Consider the following 22052-nt stretch of genomic DNA (forward strand, 5'->3'; position numbering starts at 1 on the left):
TCACTAAATACACTAAAATCACAATGCAAAACATTACTGTATCAAACCATTTCACATACATTTTATCCGTAGTGCTTTGTCCTGTGCCCTGCCTGCATTTTTACTGTTCTTTCTGCCTTGAAACTGAGAAATGTCCATGGCGTCCAAAAAGCTTTCCTTTAGGTCAAAATCGGTTTTAGACCAGCTAGAGAACAGCGATAGTAAATTAGAACTACTTGCAGAATTGAGTGATAATGATTCGTGGGGAAATTTGTCATCAGAAACTGAAAACGATTTTGCGACTTTGCTCAGTGATGTGCGAACTTGGCGCTCTATTTCAAATTTCAGTGTTTTTGGTTTGATTATATTATTGAATTAAATTTATTATTATTATATTATTATTTTTTATGATTATTTATTAAATTATAATGTATGATTTCGTGTTTCAAATTTTAACATACCCGGGATGTTTACTAGACTTTTGCTCAGACAGATTTCAGTGAGTTCAGACCTACAATAAAAAAAATACATATTTCCATGCAAAAAAATGTACCGCTTTGAGTACAGAAATACTGACATAATCAGACCGCTAGGGAGGCTACCACATGCCAAGGTTGAAAAATTAGGCTCAGCTTTTACGTTTTTTTTTCTTACCTTGTATCATGAAGGGTTTAAAAACAATATTCTGCAAAGAGTCACTTATATCTAAATAGTACATATAATTGAAATGACAAAGTTTGGAGCCATGGAACTTTATAACAGATGCAAATGTAATACAGTACTACTTGTGAGCAACCTTCAACTAGGATTTACTATTGTTAAAAGAGCACATACCTTCAAGTCAATCACTGTCGTAGTTTGTAAAATAAATACATAAATAAACCCTCACGCTCCTTTAAATGATGGCTGTGGGTATGCTTTACAGCTTTTGCAGTGATATTGCCTGGTGGGAGACAGAATGACTCTAATTTGATTATCATGCAAAATGTTTTTCGTTTGCTCACTACATGCATTTCCTCATTGTCATTTGTTGTAAGTAAACTGATATATGGACCATTACACTGTAGACTTGAGTACATGTTTCTACGACAAGGCAAGGTAAAACCAAAGGCCCCCTTTTCTATTTTAAAGATCTGAATAGCATAATGATAGATGAGTTGACACCACTATCAGGTTTGGATTGCTATATGTTTCCCTATTTGGGAGATGTACTCTCTTAAGCTCTGTTCACATCTATGCAGTTTTTATTTTTGCTGGGCAGAATAAAAATGCAAAACGTGGCAAAAATGCCACAAAAACATGGCAAAAATGCACGACCATGCATTTCAACAGATTCTCCATTGAAATCTATTGTAGTAAAAATGCTACTTTTTGCTTTTAAAAAAGTTCCTGACCCTTTCAAAAAATGCAGCAGCTCAAAAAAGCATAGATGTGAACATGTTCCATAGGAGACCATGTTACATGGACTGCGGTGCTTTTCTGCAAAAAGCACTAAAAACGCATTGGTGTGAATGGAGCCTAATTCCTCTGATCGTCAGTGTCACTACGAATGAAATACAGTGAAGGAAATAAGTATTTGATCCCCTGCTGATTTTGAATGTTTGCCCACTCACAAAGAAATGATCAGTCTAAAAATCGTATGGTAGGTGTGTCCTGCCTTCTCTGCAGTTATGAAATGGTTACAGAGGATTACAGGCAGTATAACCTTTGATGTCCACACAGTAAAGAGTCGATGATTGATAACCGATGATCTTTTACTGATAACATGTGATCATAATGAGAATGAATGAATGTGCGGATGAATGTGAATAAATGCGGTAAAACTGAAATACAAACAGAATAAACAAACATAAGTACATATCTAACTTCCTAGCTATGTGCATAACATTCCTCAGTATATAGGAGGGGTACTTACAGACTTTGGGGGTCTAATCAAGCCCATATATGAAGAGGGAACAGCATCCCACATGTACTTGCATTGTAGAATTTCTTCAGTCTGAAGAGATGAGGTCACTTCCTCCCAAGTTAGCAAACAGGACGTCCCTAGCCTTAAAGGGACAGACACTGCTGAATGCTAAAGAATGCCTTGTGTAATACAAGGCAGCACACTCCCCACCTGGCATAATAATGATATGCCACTATTAAACTCTTGGAAGGAGTAAAACGACTTCCGTGATGGGTCTAAGGTACACCTTAGGGGTGCCCTGTTTTACTACTCTGACCTCTACTTTCCTGACTCTGCTATCACTACTAGCATCAGTCCCCACAATGAGTCCAATTGGCCACTCGTTCCTGTGGGCCTGAGAGTCTTTTAGTAGAACAACATCTCCAACTTGTAAGTTGGGCTTGTCGGCTTGCCATTTGTTACGTGGTTGGAGGGTCATCAGGTACTCCTGTCTCCATCTCTTCCAGAAGATATCACATCTGATAATGGTGACATTGGCTTGCTCAAGATAGTCATTGTTACCCTGGTCAACACTGGCTGCTTTGCTGAAGGATCTGGCCAAGCAGATGAGTTTCCCTATGGCACGGATGAGTGACTTCCAGCTGGAAAACCTTTCGAACCTACATGAGCCAAGACCTTCTCTGGTGGTTAGAGTCTTGTAAACTGCAACTAGAGGTCTTACCTCTTTGTCTTGGTCTGGTTCTACAAGCTGAAAAGTTCCTTTCTGATCAGTCTCTTCAGTTTCTGGTCCAGTCAAGAAGGATGGACCTGTGAACCAGTTAGTCTGTTTGAGGACAGCAGCTGGTACCAGTCTAGTCCCATGGTCAGCAGGGTTCTTGTCTGTACTGATGTGATGCCACTGTTCTGGACTTGTACACTTTCTGATACGTGTTACTCTGTTTGACACGTATGTGTAGAATCTTCTTGAAGCGTTGTGGATATAACCTAAAACAATCTTGCTGTCTGTGTAGAAGTTCACTGCATGGATCTCGATGTCCAGTTCTGCAATGAGTAAGTCTGCTATCTCCACAGCTAGGACAGCAGCACAAAGTTCTAAGCGTGGGACCGTGTGAGCAGGTCTTGGAGCCAGTTTGGACTTTCCCAAGATGAATCCTGCATGGCTTTGTCCCTGAGTGTCTATGACTCTAAGGTAGGCTACAGCTGCTATAGCCACGGTGGATGCATCTGAAAACACGTGTATCTCTCTTCGTTTTGTAACAGACAAAGAAACAGAGACGTATGGTCTTTGGATGCTAAATCGCTCAAACTCCAGCAAAGAGTCTTTCCACAACTTCCACTGCATTTCTTTCTTTTCAGGTAGAGGTGTGTCCCAATCACTTTGTTCTAGCTCAGTTGTAATCTCTCTCAAAAGAGCTTTGCCTTGCATGGTGATGGGTGCTACGAACCCCAAGGGATCATAAAGACTGTTGACCGTAGACAAGACACCTCGCTTTGTGAAAGGCTTCTCTTCCCTGGATACTCGGAAGGTGAAGCTGTCAGTCTTCAAGTCCCAACTAAGCCCTAAGCTTCTTTGAAGGGGTGGTGAATCTGTACAAAAAAAAGGGTTGTGAAAAGAGATTCACAGAAAAGCGGCTACATAATGAACAGAACGTGACACTCAGGAAATAATTTCCAAAAATTATGCTTTATTACACATATATAGATATGACATATGGGCATTTGCCCTGGTTTACCATCACCTCAGTATGAGACAATACACACAGACCTAAAACCATTTAAAATGACACCAGAACCGGTCTAAATGTGTGTGTACAGCAGGAAAAATGGCTACATGAGTCTAGTGTCCCTGCAGCACAAACACATAGGTGAACACTTCCCTAGGGAGGTGTATCCAAAAATTATGCCATAGGCATACCAAAATGGAGGATAAAAGGGGATTAAGCAGTAACCATTATGGCAAATCCCTATCAAGGAATCCAAAAATTATGCTATTAATGTGTACATCACATGTATGCAATTGAGCAAGCACAATATGCGTCAAAAAGGAGACCTCAGGCCTGTATGAAGAAAGACATAAATGTCAAATATATTATACAATACATTCCTGTGCCGGCACAAGTGGTTGGGGCCCATTCATCTGTAATATAGATAGCTGTTTCCTAAAGCTCTTAGATGGGAATATGCCCCATTTATTTCCAGGATGGAGGAAAAGATGCACCCAGCAGCATTCTGCTTGAAATGGTTTCTTCACCACTGCATGTGGACTATACACCACTTTTTGTAGGAAAAGATACGACACATCCCAAAGACTCATCTGCCTGTTGAGATATATATGATGGTATATCTTGTTTCCTATACTTAGCACCATGATGTCCCCATCCTGTAGTGAAACAAACAATATGTGGAAAGTCACTGACAGAGCTAACACTCTATGGAAGATATATAGGTCATATAGATCACAGAGGACCATATATCTAATGTCCTGTAACGATCCACTCACCACCTGTGCTATGGATAACAGGAATGAGAGAAAAGTCCTTCATAGGTACTGCCATACAGGGCCAAGGCGGCCAAGGAACCACCGCTGACATCCGCCGATATACCGCGGGTTCCAGCCCCTTCTCGGCGCTTGTGCTGCTTAAGCTTGCCTCATGGCTTGTGAAGATGGCTTCCTCCCTAAGGGTCAGCGTGCGTTCCACCTAGTGCGCATGACCGGAAGTGACGTATCTGACGTATGACGTCAACGCGTTTCGCCGATGGGCGTATCTCACTCAGCTTCGTCAGGACCATTGGTCCTGACGAAGCTGAGTGAGATACGCCCATCGGCGAAACGCGTTGACGTCATACGTCAGATACGTCACTTCCGGTCATGCGCACTAGGTGGAACGCACGCTGACCCTTAGGGAGGAAGCCATCTTCACAAGCCATGAGGCAAGCTTAAGCAGCACAAGCGCCGAGAAGGGGCTGGAACCCGCGGTATATCGGCGGATGTCAGCGGTGGTTCCTTGGCCGCCTTGGCCCTGTATGGCAGTACCTATGAAGGACTTTTCTCTCATTCCTGTTATCCATAGCACAGGTGGTGAGTGGATCGTTACAGGACATTAGATATATGGTCCTCTGTGATCTATATGACCTATATATCTTCCATAGAGTGTTAGCTCTGTCAGTGACTTTCCACATATTGTTTGTTTCACTACAGGATGGGGACATCATGGTGCTAAGTATAGGAAACAAGATATACCATCATATATATCTCAACAGGCAGATGAGTCTTTGGGATGTGTCGTATCTTTTCCTACAAAAAGTGGTGTATAGTCCACATGCAGTGGTGAAGAAACCATTTCAAGCAGAATGCTGCTGGGTGCATCTTTTCCTCCATCCTGGAAATAAATGGGGCATATTCCCATCTAAGAGCTTTAGGAAACAGCTATCTATATTACAGATGAATGGGCCCCAACCACTTGTGCCGGCACAGGAATGTATTGTATAATATATTTGACATTTATGTCTTTCTTCATACAGGCCTGAGGTCTCCTTTTTGACGCATATTGTGCTTGCTCAATTGCATACATGTGATGTACACATTAATAGCATAATTTTTGGATTCCTTGATAGGGATTTGCCATAATGGTTACTGCTTAATCCCCTTTTATCCTCCATTTTGGTATGCCTATGGCATAATTTTTGGATACACCTCCCTAGGGAAGTGTTCACCTATGTGTTTGTGCTGCAGGGACACTAGACTCATGTAGCCATTTTTCCTGCTGTACACACACATTTAGACCGGTTCTGGTGTCATTTTAAATGGTTTTAGGTCTGTGTGTATTGTCTCATACTGAGGTGATGGTAAACCAGGGCAAATGCCCATATGTCATATCTATATATGTGTAATAAAGCATAATTTTTGGAAATTATTTCCTGAGTGTCACGTTCTGTTCATTATGTAGCCGCTTTTCTGTGAATCTCTTTTCACAACCCTTTTTTTTGTATGCCTCTTTTGGCTACTGAATGGAGACCATACATTGGGTGACACGCTAATTTATTCAATAACCTCTTAAATAATTATCCTAGTTTATGTGGTGAATCTGTACCTAGATCTAGGTCTTTGAGGTCTTTTGCACGGTCTTCTGCTGGGAATGCTTCCATGACTTTGCTGTTGTTGGAAGCCACTTTGTGCAGTCTTATGTTAGATTCTGCTAGCAAGTCTCTAGTGCTTTTCAAAATGTCAATGGCTTCTCCACTACTGGAGAAGGAAGCAAGTCCATCATCTACATAAAAGTTTTTCATAACAAATTGTTTGGCTTCAGGGTTGTGTCTGTCACCTTGCTGCGCTGCTCGTCTCAAGTTATAGATAGCGACAGCTGGTGAGGGACTGTTCCCAAACACATGTACTTTCATCCTGTACTCTATGATACCTTTGTTGAGGTCGTTGTCTTCATACCATAGGAACCTCAGGTAGTCTCTGTGGTCTTCACGGACAAGGAAACAGTAGAACATCTGCTGTACATCTGCTGTTACTGCAACAAGTTCTCTTCGGAATCTGATAAGGACTCCAAGAAGTGTGTTGTTCAGGTCTGGTCCGCTGAGAAGTACATCATTAAGGGAAATACCTTCATGCTTTGCACTGGAATCAAATACTACACGTATCTGACCTGGTTTTTGAGGATGGTACACTCCGAATATTGGCAAGTACCAGCGTTCTTGTTTTTCATGCAGTGCTGGTGCTTTTTCAGCTTGATCTTTGTCGAAGATTTTCCGCATGAATTCTTGGAAGTGTTCTTTCATGTTTGGCTTTCTTTCAAGAGTGCGCTGCAATAGCGCAAGGCGTTTCTCTGCTTGCACTCTGTTGTTGGGAAGACGATGCCGTGGTGTACGGAATGGTAGTGGGGCTACCCAACTGCCTGCTTTGTCTTTGAAGACTTCTCTGTCCATGATCTCAAGGAAGAGGTTATCTTCAACAGATGGTGCTAGTTTGTCATCATCTTGAGTTCTCTCAAACACTTTGTGGCCTAGCTGATCTGAATCTTCAGCTGAGGCTGTATCTTCCAGGAACCTCTGGATGTTCTGGGGATGTGTTGGGTTAGATAGTTTCTCTTTAATCTGCATGCTGTTGTTACATGGGCAAAGACATGATGTGCGACCGTTCTGCAGCAGATTTGTTCTGTAGACATTCACCTTTGCGGGTTTGTAAAGTCCGTCCAGACATACATTTCCAACGATAACCCATCCAAGATCAAGACGTTGAGAAAATGGTGCATTGTGCGGCCCATTGTATTGTTCTCTGACCTTGTGCACTCTCAGTATGTCTCTTCCTAGTAGAAGGACGATTGCAGCATCTGGGTTGAGTGCTGGGATCTTGTCTGCTATTCGCATGAGATGAGGGTAGTGACGTGCCACTTCAGGTGTGGGAATCTCTGACCTGTCATCTGGTATCATGTCACATTCTATGAGGGTAGGAAGAGTCAGCTGCGTCTTGCCATCTAATGACTCGATGGTGTAGTTGTTTGCTCTTCTCCCTGATGTCTCTATAACTCCAGAACATGTCTTCAAGGTGTATGGAGTTGAACTTCCTGTGTCACCGAAGAGGTCAAAGAACTCTGTCTTTGCTAGAGACCTGTTGCTTTGTTCATCTAGGACTGTATACATCTTCACTGCCTTTTCTCTGAGACCGTTGGGATACACTTTGACTAAGCATATCTTGGAGCATGATCTAGAGAGTCCTGGTTCTGTACAGATCTCAGTGCACTTTGAAGTTATCGCTGGTGTTGCACTTTCTTTTTGCTCCCCACCATGATCTTCTTGAGTTGCTGGAACTTCTGATCTCCATGGTGGTGGTCCTGGGTGCAGTGCTGACAGATGTCGGTCATTGTTGCATTCTGTGCACCGTATTTCTCTCTTACAGTCTTTTGCAAGATGTTGCATTGAGGCGCAGCATCTGAAACAAATGTGATTGTCTTTAAGGTAAGCCTTGCGCTCCTCTAATGTCTTACTTCTGAAACTGCGACATTTTCTTAGTGGATGAGGCTTGTTGTGTATTGGGTACTGTTTGTCTGGATCCTCAACTTCTTTGCTTGTGTTGTCTTCCTGATTGGCTGCAGCCTCAGGCGGGACTTCTGTCTTCCGCACAGACACTGTTGCTCTGCGTTCTTTGTAGTGTACTGGCAGCTGCTTCTCTGTCCTTGGGGAGCTTGCAACTCTCTTGTTCAGGAAGGCGAAGCTTGGGTCATTACGTGTCTTAGCTTGGTCTACAACGAATTCAGCAAGGAAGACAAACGGTGGAAATGCAACTCGATAGTCTTTCTTGTATCTGGATGCTTGAGAGACCCACCTTTCTTGCAGGTTGAAAGGGAGCTTCTCGATTATGGGCTCTACTCCACGTGCTGTGTCTAAGTATAAGAGACCTGGCAGAGTTCCACTAGTCTTTGCTGCTTCTATCTCTAGGAGTAGGTCTCCAAGCTCTCTCAGCTTCTGATTGTCTTTGTTTGTCATTTTTGGGCAAGTTTCAATTTTCTTTAAAAGTGCTTCTTCTATTACTTCAGGTGACCCATAGCAGTCTTCCATTCTCTGCCAGACCATCGCAGGTCCTGCTGTTGCATCATGGACATGCACTGACCTGATTCTTTTGGCCTGCTCTGAGGACTCTGGTCCTAGGTATTTGGCGAGTAGGTCGAGCTTCTCTGTCTGTCAGCTCTAAGTTTTGGGTGCTGCTTAGGAAGGATGACCTCCAGGCCCAGTAGTTTTCAGGACGATCGTCAAACTTCAAGAGACCAGTGCTCACCATCTCACGGCGCATCAGGTATTTCGACACGTCTGTAACCTTTGCTGTGTCAGCTGCGTTTGTTCTGGGTACAAACACGGGACTGCTGGCTGATAGTGACTGATGGGTTCGTTGAGGTATTTGACTAAGTCTATTTTGGTCAGATGGTTGCTCTCTATTGTAGTCTAGATCTGGTTTTGCACGAGGAGAGGTTATATCGCCATCTACTTGGTTACTTAGCGTGTTGGCGGTTTGGTATCTGACCCCGTGATTGGTTGACTTATCACGTGGCGGTTCAGGTTCAGTCTTGTAGTGATGCGTAACATCAAAGCTGTCTGCTCCCAACTGGGTCCTTGATGGTTTCGGTGCATCACTAGGCTGTTTATCAGGGTACAGGGTTGCTTGTGATTGCACGTACTCACGGGTGCGTTGGAATGTACTGAGAGGTGTTATCAGGGTTTCCAGTACATCGCTCTCTACAAACTGAATATCTGCAGCTCTCGCGAGAACTTCGGCTTCAGCTATGGCTGCTGCAGCTATTTTCTGTTGCTTAAGTATGTGTAAAGAGGCTTGTACTTCTGCCTTTCTCCTAAGCGTTTCTGCTTCTCTCCTTTTTATTTCAGCTTCCCCTTCGGCTTGTCTCTTCTTCTGCTCTTCATCTAGGTAGCCTTGCTCTTTCATAAGCTCTGCTTCCCGTATGGCATAGGAGGCCATGGCGCATGCGGCCTCGGCCTTGGCTTGTGCCCTGGCGGCGATAGCGCTGACTGAAGACAAGTTTGTGACACTAGAATGTCTGGAACTTGTATGCTTACTCCTGGCTGCCCCAGCACTGACTGACGATAGGTCTGTGACGTTTGAATGCCTGGAACTTGAACGCTTAGATCTGGCGGTTTCTGCTTTGGATGACGACAGATCCGATTTGTTATAAGTTCTCGGCGTGCTGCATTGTGACCTAGTTTCCAGCGTACTGTGCATATTTTCTTCCTGTTTGCATGAGATTTTAGGAAGGGTTAATTTAGTGATATCTTTCATGAAGCTGAGTTGCTTTCTCTTTGCTATGCCTAGACTGGCTGTGCTGTGGGGATTTCACACACACGTGCTGCTGTATTAACAGTTAACAGTCTTTTCTGTGTTGTGGGGCCTGCTGTAGATTTTTCACACAATGTGCTCTGAAGTAACCGTGTAAGTCTTTTTACTGTCCTGCCTTCTCTGCAGTTATGAAATGGTTACAGAGGATTACAGGCAGTATAACCTTTGATGTCCACACAGTAAAGAGTCGATGATTGATAACCGATGATCTTTTACTGATAACATGTGATCATAATGAGAATGAATGAATGTGCGGATGAATGTGAATAAATGCGGTAAAACTGAAATACAAACAGAATAAACAAACATAAGTACATATCTAACTTCCTAGCTATGTGCATAACATTCCTCAGTATATAGGAGGGGTACTTACAGACTTTGGGGGTCTAATCAAGCCCATATATGAAGAGGGAACAGCATCCCACATGTACTTGCATTGTAGAATTTCTTCAGTCTGAAGAGATGAGGTCACTTCCTCCCAAGTTAGCAAACAGGACGTCCCTAGCCTTAAAGGGACAGACACTGCTGAATGCTAAAGAATGCCTTGTGTAATACAAGGCAGCACAAGGTGTATTATAACACTGAGAGACAGAATAGCAACAAAAAATTCAAAAGAAATGCATGTCTAACAAATTATGCACTGATTTGCATGTTCATGAGGGAAATAAGTATTTGATCCCCTTCACAAAACATGATTTAGTACTTGGTGGCAAATCCCTTGTTGGCAATCACAGAGGTCAGACGTTTCTTGTAGTTAGCCACCAGGTTTGCACACATCTCAGGAGGGATTGTGGCCCACTCCTCTTGGCAGATCCTCTCCAAGTCTTTTAGGTTTGGTGGCTGACGTTTGGCAACTTGAACTTTCAGCTCATTGTGAATGGGCAAACATTCAAAATCAGCAGGGGATCAAATACTTATTTCCTTCACTGTATATCTCCTCACTTCCTGTTAAGTCTACAGCTCAAGGAGTGAAGTGAAATTTCCTGAATAAGACACAGATCTAAAAAACAAATAATAACAAAGTATAGGGATTATACATCTTCCCTAATCTAGCCAAAAAGGAAAAAGTGTTGCCTTTTTAATATACTTGAATGCACAGTATTTCTCCAAACTACTGAGTGGTCTTTGTCTACTCACCTATATGCCACAAAATACTCTGGATAATCTTGTAGGGGCTGATATACATGTAAGATTTCACTTGACTGAAATTATTTTCAAAGAAACATACCACGTTTTAGGAACAGCCTACAACCTAAATGACTGTCATGAAAAGTATGGGTGCTGCCATGTCTTGTTCTATTGTTGTTACAGATTAGAAATTTGAAATGAGCTGAACTGCCCTGGTCTTGTTTCAAAGAAGTTTGGACCAACTAATCTGAACACCACTGAAATCAATGGTGGCCGAATTCATCAAACTAAACATATCTATGGTTAATAGGGGTCTCCAAACTTCTAAGAAAAGGGCCAGTTTACGGTCCTACAGACTATAGTGTGGCCAGACCAGAAAATGTCCCGGCATCAGTGGGAGCAAACAATGTCCCATCTTTGGTGTTAGTGAGAGGAATTGTGCCCCATCAATGGTGTCATTGGGAGAAATTGTGCCCCATCTTTGGTGTCATTAGGTCCCATTATTTATGTCATTGGGATGAACTGTGCCCCATCATTGGCAAGAGCAAGCAAAGGGCCACATCCGGCCCCCGGGCCGCAGTTTGGAGACCACTGCTCTAGACCACAAAATTTCTCATGCTGGCGCTCCCATGGTTACACTAGCCTTTCAAAGTTCAGTATTTGTAACATTCTCTTCTCTTGATATGCCACATGTATATTCCAAACCGCTATCATGAATCTGGCATTTCTAGCTTGTGTTGGCATGACTATTTTAGTGATTTTTATAGCATAAATATTTAGAAAACAATAATTTTAGCTACCATCTGGAAAAAAGAGTTCAGTTTTAGACATTAGTTGGGCCTCCTCTATTTAAATGGAATTAAGTTGTTTAACTGGTTCAGACAAGGCTAGTTAAACAGGAAATGATGTTGCTAGGAAATGGGAGGAGGAAAGAAATGAGAAAGCACAACCAAGTGCTGAACACAGAACTGGAGCCTGGAAGGAAGACACACAAATCTAGAGACTGGAAGAGTTGTACCAGCTATGACCATGGTCCATGAGCAACCAAGGAAATCTTGATCATCCAGACACATGTATAGACCATCAGAATTGATAGAAGTCTCCAATAATTAATTGTTTATATTTTTATCTACTTTAACTAGGGAAAATAGATAGGGTTGGTTGCTTTTGTATTCATTTGTATGGATAGGTTTCATTGGTTTTCTCTCTGACTTTCAACTTGCTTAACTCTTCATACAACTTGAACCCAATAAATATACCCTTTTACTCCATATTATGTGTAGTCTGCCTAGACTTCTTTATAGTTTGCTGTACAACCCAAGACATACAGTATATCTAACTAAAATAAAACATATCTTGTGCTAGGTTTAGCCACAGCCATCTAGAGTTTCATTAATGAGGTTGCATGTCTATTTAGCACTCTTTAAAGTAGCACAGCCCTGGCAGATTCACAGCACCATTGCAAATCAGACCCTCTGATTTTTCACATTCCCAAGTCAATATACTATTTTTATTTCCTTTATCTTTATATAATATTTGATTGTATTAGTCTTCTTGGAGCATATCAGTGATCTTCCTCTTCTTCTCCTCTATATCTTTTACATGCATTTTAGTATTTTGCCACATAATAAGTATACTAACATAATATGTAAAAGCATATACTCAATTTCTTGTTTGAATAAATGTGAAAGTACATCACTAACCCTATTATTTACTATGTTTTTGCTGATTTCCACTATCATACTCTTAAATATGTATTACATATGCACTTTCTAAAGCTATGAAGACAAGGTTTGTCCCCTTGTTCATCAAAGGAACAATATATAATATAATATAATATAATATAATATTTTTTCACAGGATAAATTGGATGAACAGTTTGCATTTTTCTAATCTCATTCCTTCTCATTCTCCTTCCCTTTGCTACTTTACTGTTCCCATAAGAAATTCCTTAGCACCATCTAGTAGTCAAATGTTGTATTTTCTGCTTTAAATAAATGAAAAACATTTGACCAGCACAAGGAAAGATTAAATAACATCACTTTTTTTCCCTATTTGCACAGAAAAAATTTACACTTTCTTCCACACTTCACTTTTGATGGGCAAATAGCTATTACTTTTTTGTATAAATGCATCACATAGGTTTGACTAAATGAATAGAGACTGTTCACTTAGTAAAGTGAATGTTCACCCAGCTTAGTAAATAAGATAAAGATGTGATCACTTCAATCAACTAATATATAATATAAAATTTCTTTAATTCTTATTTTTCATTTTCTGTGCTAATAGTTGGATATTTAAAGTAAACAGATGATTACCTTTTTTTTTAACAATTTTTCACTATTCAATGTGAAATTTTTTTTAAAGTGTACAGTACAGCCTCAAAATCAACAACCATTTTTACTGCTAAGGGCATTAGGTGCTATCTCAATTGTATTTAGTAATGCATATGGTAACATCAAAAAGGCTTAATGTTTTATAGTCAACATTAAGTAACATCTTTACACATTGTACTATAATATCCTTCAGCAAATCATTACTGTAAAGTGTTGCTGAGGAAGTTTTTATTCAAACTGATTTTCCATTAAACAGGTCCAAAAAAAACTTTGAAACCTTACTTTAATTATATTCGATTAAAATTCAGACCCATACAAGAGAAATGTTGTAAGCTTGTAATTAGGTGAAACCCAAAGGTGATGTTTAATGAGTCTCAGGCTAAACAAATATTCTGCTACTAATTACAATTTGCCAGTATTAAGAACTCTAATGATGTTCACAATCCCCTCAATGAAATTCTTAAGAAGTATTTATATTTCTATTAATTTGACTAATGCTGATCCAGTTTTTATAGAAATATATAGGGTGCTAGTAAGAATTGTATATACCACTTAAAGTAACTTCCATAAAGAGTATTTTGAAATTGAAATTATTTTCATGATATAAAGAAAGGAATGATACTGGAAGCAGGGGCGGACTGACAACTCATGGGGCCCCCGGGCAATAGGGGATCATGGGGCCCCTGTGTCCTTGCCCAAACTCAAAAAAGCCTATGAAAAAGGTACCAGGGGCATTTCATGGGGCCCCCTACTGACCCCGGGCCCTCGGGCTGTACCCGAGTTTCCAAATGGTCAGTCCACCCCTGACTGGAAGACAACATATTAATTAAATCATATAAAAGTGCTATAGATATATTGCTTCATTACAGCTAAGCAATGAGCAGATGTGCTTGGGTTCAATTCACAGGCAAGTCAATGGGTGCAAATCTTGAAAATCAATATTGGCCATTTTCAAACCTAGTAGGAAAGGGATTTTCTTACAAAAAGCACGGAGAGTTATGCATTGTTCTGGGGGACGTGTACAAATGCAAAAAATAAGTTAGAAAACTAGAATTTAAAAAGGAGAGGATCCTTCTTTAATGTGACTTTGAGGGTGGCATTGGGAAAACACCAATCCTTTTAAATACATGCTTGAGAGATGACTTTAAGCTGTATGTGTTGCTGTGGAACAGTACGATTCTTGCAGACAGCATTAGCAACATCACACAATTTGCTTATGTATCGCATTTTTAATGTTACATTGTTGTTTGGCTTTAATATAGCATCAGCCGCACCCCAATCTGATTCATTCTTATAACTAGGAAAAAACTGCTTTTTCAGCTAGTTGTAGATACAACACCTGATTTCTTTAGCTAACCCCTAACAGGCTTTAATTTACTAGTCAAATTAGCAGGCAGAACAACAGATCTATGAGCTATAGGAAATTGTAGTCTTCAAACAAAGTTTAAGACCTAATCTTTGTACAAACTGGTCAGTTTTATAGTATAGTTTCTGCACTTCTTTTACATCACAGTAGCACACTGTTTTATAAAATGTCAAAAAGTCCCACCATGACACTTCAGATCACAACCCCATATTCCCTGAGCCCCTTCTCCATTCACCTATCCCCAAAGTTTCCCAAAATATTAAAAATATAGGCCTAAGCTATGTGTTTGTTGAAAATAGGATAGCTTCAGAGCAGAACCCGAATACTTGAAAAAGGAGCAAAGCAAAAGCTTGAATGTTTACCTATTTGGCTGGTGCTAAACATCATGCATAATAGTGACATTACTTCCACTGTTGTGCATGATAGCTTTCCAGTCTCAGTGGTTGTTAAGGACACCAGCAGGTGCAGACAGAGTCCTTAACAACCACTGATGTTAAAGGCCCCATTCACTTACATGGCTGGAAGTCCCCACCCATTTAAGCAAATAGGCAGGGATGGATAAATTTAAAAAAAAGTGTAAGATTCTACCTCACTTCATACCAGGCCTCTTGAGTTTGGTATAGATTTTACGTGGGTATCCCATGGAAAAAACATTAAAAATGCATGAGGTCCCCTTAGCAATCCATACCAGATATTTTGGGTCTGACATATATTTTAAGAAGAACCTTTTCCATAAAAAAATGTTTGTGGCTCTCTAAAAATTCATAGCAGGCCCTTAATCTGAGCATGCAGCCTAGCTCTTGAGGAAAGGGGGGGGGGGGGGGCTGAGCATGTTTCTTTCCCAAATTGTGGGTGTACAATTCCCGGGGTGGATGACAGCTGTTATATACAAATCAATATGGTCAATTATGTCACTGGGTAGTGGCAAGTTACACCTCCATGTTGAGGGCATGTGACCTGGTATGTTTCAAGAGGTGGGACACACCCTCATCCCTCTGCTTTCCTGACCAACCAGGTTGCATGCTCAGCTTCAGGGTCTGGTATGGATTTTCAGGGCACCTCACACGTTCTTTTTTGTGTAAGGCCCCCTTAAAATTAGTATCAGACCTGAAAGGTCTGGTATGTATTTCCTTGGGACTTTACACAGTTTTGCGTGGGTTACCCCCTTATACCCAAACCAGATTCAAAGGGTCTGGTAAGCATTTTAGGAAGACTCTTTTCTTTCTTCCTGTATAATGTGCAAGAGTAAAAATGACATTTCCAAAGAATAAAAATAATACAGTTTAAATTGCCCCCAAAGGGCAAAGGTCCCTACGTTTAAATTGCCCCCAAAGGGCAAAGGTCCCCCAGAATACACAGACGGGGAAAAACAGGGAAGGGTTGTATGCTGTATGCTGTTTTTCCTAAAAACAAAGAAGTTGTCAAAACGTATTTTTTGCCAGCATTTTGTAACAATTTCTTCCTTTGTCAGTGCTGCTGCAGCACTTTCTGTACATCACAGAGATGTGGCCCTTTACAGACAGAATTAGGGCACCTCCCCAGGCATATTATTTAAAGGAATTAGGCATTTGTAATGTTCAATTTTAAGCATTGAAAGAAAAAACAGTGCTCCTAGCCCATTGGATTTTCTTCTTCTCTCTATATTGGTGCATGTTCTATAGGTAGTGACCACCCCCATTCTATTTTTTGACATCTCATTGCCTATTAGCCCAGAAAATTAGCATTTTAGTTTGACAGATGTGGCTCCCATTGATTTCAATAATGGTCTGGGTTTGGCATCCAAACTTACTTGAAGTTTGCTTAACCCTGCTCGAACTGAACTCAGGGCAGCTCATCACTAGTTAAAATGCTCAATTCTCTCCCTAATCTGCTAGACAACTATAGAATACACTAGCTGTGTATCTGTGACTCAAAACATTTGATTCAAGGGCAGGTGAACATATTCAACTATTCTCAATTTGCAAATTCTCCCACATTTTAATGCTAATAGGCAAGAGATTGTCAAACAAAGGATATGGGGAACAACTGGCAAGGAGCTGATTTTTAACTGAAACTTAATGTAAATAACCCAGGAAAAGTAAAAGACATAAAGGGCATGGGGAGCTAAGCACTTCCCCAGGGGATATATATATATATATATATATATATATACAGTTGTGTTCAAAATAATAGCAGTGTGTTGCAAAAAAGTGAATAAAGCTCAAAATCCTTCTAATAGCATTTATTTCCATACACACAAATGCATTGGGAACACTACACATTCTATTCCAAATCAAAACATGAAGAAAAATATAATAAATTTGTGTTGTTCCTCTAAAAAAATTGAAGAAAAGTGAATATTAGATAGCAGTGTTTGTATTCTTCTTTACAAACTCAAACATTCACTATATAAACTGAAAAATGTTTGAAGATTTTGCTTCACTTAATTATTATTTAGTTGTATAAGCACTGTTTCTGAGAACTGCTGTACATCTGTGTTGCATGGAGTCAACCAACTCCTGGCACCTGTGAACAGGTATTCCAGCCCAGGATGATTGGACTACATTCCACAGTTCTTCTCTATTTCTTGGTTTTGCCTCAGAAACTGCATTTTTTTTGTCACCCCACAAGTTTTCTATTGGATTAAGATCCGCGGATTGGGCTGGCCACTCCATAAAGTCAATCTTGTTGGTCTGGAACCAAGATGTTGCACGTTTACTGGTGTGTTTGGGGTCGTTGTCTTGTTGGAACACCCATTTCAAGGGCATTTCCTCTTCAGCATAAGGCAGCATGACCTCTTCAAGTATTCAGACTGATCCATGATCCCTGGTATGCGATAAATAGGCCCAACACCGTAGTATGAGAAACATCCCCATATCATGATGCTTGTGCTACCATGCTTCACTGTCTTCACAGTGTACTGTGGCTTGAATTCAGTGTTTGGGGGTCATCTGACAAACTGTCTCCGGCCACTAGACCCAAAAAGAACAATCTTACTTTCATCAGTCAAAAACAGTGATTGATCAGGTTAGTGATGTCTGTCTGCTATTATTTTGAACACAACTGTATATATATATATATATATATATATATATATATACACACACACATTGCTCAAAAAAATTAAAGGAACACTTTTTAATCAGAGTATAGCATCAAGTCAATTAAAATTAAACTCTTGGTATATTGATCTGGTCAGTTAAGTAGCAGACGGGGTTGTTAATAAGTTCCAGCCTGCTGCATCATTTTTTTCACTTTGACTTTAGGGGTGTCTTTGAATTCAGTCCCCTGTAGGTTAATAATTTTCATTTCCATCAAATGATGGGGCATCCTTACATTCCCAACACATTACCCAGTCCATATCAGTATGGATATCCATCATGATATTTTTCCTCATTGAGATCGGATGTGTTTTCAAAGCGTTCCTTTAATGTTTTGAGCAGTGTATTTATATACATAAAAATGCTATTCAGTGGGGAGCACTACTTTTAACAAATCTTAAAAAGCAACATTAAAAATACAAAATTCCTTTTTAAATAACATGCTTGGGGTGCCTTAAACCAACCTGTAAAGTGATACACCAGTAAGGCATACAAAAAAAATACCATTTAAATTGTTTACAGACAAATTACATTTCCTGACAGCTTCCTTCTGTTTGTAAAAAAAAAGTGTTAAAGGATTCCTTTTATCTATGCTTGACCCGTATCCTAAATGAGGATCTGGTTTGGATTTTAGAGGTTAGCCCACGCAAATAACAAGAAAAAAAATTGGGATCCCCCAAATCCTTACCAGACCCCCCTGGCAAAGCTCCTTGTTCCCCTATTGATGAGGACAAGGGCCACTTATCCACATTCCTGAACCGGTGGATGTGTGGGCTTGCAGTGGGTTTTTTTGAGAATCAGGAAGTCCTCTTTAAAAAAAAAGGGAGCTCCAGACTCCCCCTACAATAATGAGTAACAGGTACAACGTAAAGTAAAACAGTAAACACACTGAGACTTTATATCTATACCTTAATCCTTTACTGGAAAAACACACTGGTGAGAAAATCCTTTATTAAACAAAACAAAATATCAAAACGAATCATGTAGTCCATAGATGTAGGTCCAAATCAATCATGATGAACTAGACCATCGACCCGCAAAAAAACCCCCCAAAAAAAAGGCTGACTACTTGTCATGAATGATAGTTTTCCAGCTGACAGCTGAATGTAAACAAAGGGACGGAACCACTGGTGATTTCATTTACCAAATATAGACATGGTCAATGACATCACCTAGATCCTGCATGATATCCAGTACCCAAATTTCATGCAAATCTTGCACAGCCCCTGAATGCTATCACCATCATTAATAGAGACATTTTTGAGCAATGAGCACTGATCAGCAGTATCATCTGACTTTTCATGCCTTCGGTGAGCTTTCGCTAACTACTCCATATCTGTTGCAAAGCACAATGAATTGGATCTTGTGAACACTTGCTTTTATAAGAAGGGACAGGCACATTGACAACACCACATGACTGGCCTTTCCAAGCCACCTAACCACTGTTCCAGGACCAGAAAATGTACTATTGGTAATGGTTGCTATGGCAGTGAACAAATGCAAAAGTTTACCATTTTCTTGAACTGCAAATTAGACATGTGCATGCCACAAATTTCCATTTTGTTTCCTTTCAGATGCATTAGTTAATTGAAAAAAATGTTTTGTCATATTCGCTATGTTGAACCAATTTGTTTTCTACATTTATTTTGCATCTTTGGCATTTGTTTCATTTCATGTGGAATAGATGGTTGTTAAGGAGCGGGCAGCCGCCGCTCATCTGACTCATCTGCTGTCAGCAGGCTTTCCCTCTGAAAGCAGAATGTAAATGAATAAGTGCAGGTATGCTAACATTAAAAAAAAAAGTGCAGGGGTCCTACCTAATCCATACCAGGCCCTTTGGGTCCTTTTGTTTATTAGAAAATATCTATTCTATGTATATTAGCGCCTGAGGATAAAACAAATGCTTTACCTATCAATAGCTGCTAGCAGTATTCATTGTATTCTGGTGGCTGGGAAGGCTCCTTGTGCCCCAGCCCACCGTCATCAGAACACAATAGCGCTTAAAGTCCATGTGATTTGTTTTACACTTTTTTTTGGATGTGGTGTTTTCTCCTCTCCTACATTTTTTTTGCTGATCTATAATCAAATCCACCCAATACTAATATTGGAATTTAACATTGTCATTTTGACCAGCATGGCCCTCTAATGCCCTACAGCTTTGCCTGAATGAAAAGCACAATATGTGGATGGGCAGGCTGTTTCCTGTGTATGCATTTGAAGACCTAATTTTTTATTTTCATTAGAATTAACCTTTAGCATCTTGTATTTATTCTGTTAGCTAAATGTTGTAATTCAAATCTGACAAGAAATACTTGTAAATTGTAAATACTACTCTGAAAGCCTGCTAGTACAATTCAGAGTTAAAAGATTTAGCCACCCACACCTGAAATAGGTGTTCCTCAACTCACACTAACTAAACAGTCTATTTTTACCTGTTACTGTCATTTTGCTTCCAGAAATCAGCTTTGATTCATAGAGTTGTACTACAGTAGCAATAATTATTACAGGGCATAGGGATTAAATGCAATCATCATAATACATTTTCGATTGATATAATATAGCTTTGCTATAAAACTTCTTACAGATCTTAAAAATTCTTTTTAGAGGCAAGTTCCAAGTCAGAAAAAATAATAAGGTCTCATGGGGCTAAGTAAAAGCAACACATTGCTCATGTGAATTACCTTGACACTTTCCTTCTCTACTTGCTTCACAAATCTTCTTTTATCACATAAATAAATTTCATCCATTGTCAACGGTGGGCCTAAAACTTTTTCTCATTGGATTCTTTTATAACTTATTCAGACATGAACCAAATTATTTACCTTCCATACCTAAGTTATTTATGTACATTTTACACACAAAGAGAATATTTTATAGAAAATAAAATCTTTTCACAATGCCTAGAAAAACAGTATTTTGCTAGGATTTGTCTGTTTACATATTTAAAGTACACCTGCCATGAGAGAAGTACGTAGGCTGACTTTGCTGAATTTCTGAGTCATTGACATATAAAGAGTATAATGATAAGGTTTTCTAATATTTTTTTAATATTCGTTTACATCACATTTGCTTCAGGTGTGTGACTTAGAATTTTGAAGCCACACACAGCCAGACTAATAGTTTTGTTTAGAACTTGGCTAGCAATGGCAACCTTCCTTATTACAGGAGCACTTTAATGCAATAGTATTATTGTAAACAGCACAAATAAGAATTTTGAATATTTTACAATAGAGAAACCAGATTTGGATTTGATATAGACGTATTCACTTAAGCACAGCTATGACAGTTTGAACTCATATGGCTGCTTTTAGACTAAATAGGCAAAGATTTCCACAGTTGTATTCTAACATTTTGTGGAAAGCCATCCCAGAAGAGTGTAGGTTGTTATAGCTGCAAAGTGGAGGGGGGCAACTTCATATAAATGCTATGGTTTTAAAATAAGATGTCCAATAAGCTTATATACTGTACGCGTGATGGTCTGTAAGAATAAGCCGAATGTACCTGAGATTTGTTTGAGACAGGTGTGGCAAATATTGTTAACAATCAGGTACTGAACTCAAACCCAAGTTTAAAAAGAACACTAATGACACTTTTCTAGGCTAATAGGTAAGGGAATGTCAAACAAATGGCATGGGTGTTGACCATTACCCGGGGAAACCTGTATCAAAGCAAAACAATAAAGAAATTCCATCTGGAGTGGCTTTAATTTTAATAATGCCTAAAGTACACTATTAAATAACATGCGTTGTGTTGCCTTTAACCTGCCTGTAATGTGACAGTTCTGTGCGATGTACAGTTGTGTCCAAAATTATTCAACCCCCAATGCTGTAAAGGGGTTTAGGGACTATAGTGTACATTTGGAATTGTATTCAGAATCAAATCCTACAAGGACGTTGTAACTACCCAAATGCAACTAAAATGACATCAATTGTTTATGTAATACAGTAGTAAATGGTTCTTATGTGGTTTCTTCATTGCCACAATTATTCAACCCCTTAAAGACTACCACTCTGAAGAACAGAGGTTCATACAGGTGCTTTCCATCAGGTATTGAAAACACCTGTGGATGTCACCGAGCAGCAATCAAGCATAATAAGCACCAATTAGGCAGCTTTAAAATGACTGTGATACTCAGCTCCTTCTAGACATTTACTGGTGTGGTTACAAACATGGTGAAGGCAAGAGAATGGTCCAGGAAGACAAGAGAAGAGGTGATTTCTCTTCACAGGAAGGGCAATGGCTATAAGAAGATTGCAAAGATGTTAAACATACCAAGAGACACCTTAGGAAGCATCATTCGCAAATTCAAGGCAAAGGGCACTGTTGAAACGCTACCTGGTCGTGGCAGAAAGAAGATGCTGACTTCGACTGCTGTGCGCTACCTGAAGCGTAGAGTGGAGAGAAGTCCCCG

At 39.9% G+C, this 22052-nt stretch overlaps 1 protein-coding gene and 1 long non-coding RNA gene across 2 annotated transcripts; both read right to left on the reverse strand.

The window, feature by feature from the left end:
- Positions 1 to 1715: 1715 nt before the first annotated feature.
- On the reverse strand, positions 1716 to 5545 carry LOC149469665 (uncharacterized). Its single transcript, XM_089668845.1, has 3 exons — positions 5467 to 5545; positions 1895 to 3472; positions 1716 to 1802 (listed from the first exon to the last, which is right to left on the reverse strand). The coding sequence occupies exons 1-2, from the start codon at positions 5543 to 5545 to the stop codon at positions 2121 to 2123; spliced, it is 1431 nt and encodes a 476-aa protein (XP_089524971.1). The 3' UTR covers positions 1716 to 1802; positions 1895 to 2120.
- Positions 5546 to 9925: 4380 nt separating this feature from the next.
- LOC149469666 (uncharacterized) lies at positions 9926 to 10290 on the reverse strand. The gene is made up of 2 exons (XR_016311534.1): positions 10105 to 10290; positions 9926 to 10012 (listed from the first exon to the last, which is right to left on the reverse strand). It is a non-coding gene; the product is annotated as an uncharacterized LOC149469666 (long non-coding RNA).
- Between the last annotated feature and the right edge of the window lie 11762 nt (positions 10291 to 22052).

Source organism: Staurois parvus, unplaced genomic scaffold (assembly GCF_062004578.1).
Source record: "Staurois parvus isolate SC_StPar_1 unplaced genomic scaffold, SC_StPar_1.0 ptg000064l, whole genome shotgun sequence".
NCBI lineage: Eukaryota > Metazoa > Chordata > Amphibia > Anura > Ranidae > Staurois > Staurois parvus.

Coding starts and splice junctions, on each gene's coding strand:
- LOC149469665 (XM_089668845.1), bottom strand. CDS start 5,545: ATGGAGGATAAAAGGGGATTAAGCAGTAACCATTATGGCAAATCCCTA. Junction 3,473..5,466: donor AAAAATTATGCTATTAATGT/GTACATCACATG, acceptor TTTTTTGTACAG/ATTCACCACCCCTTCAAAGA.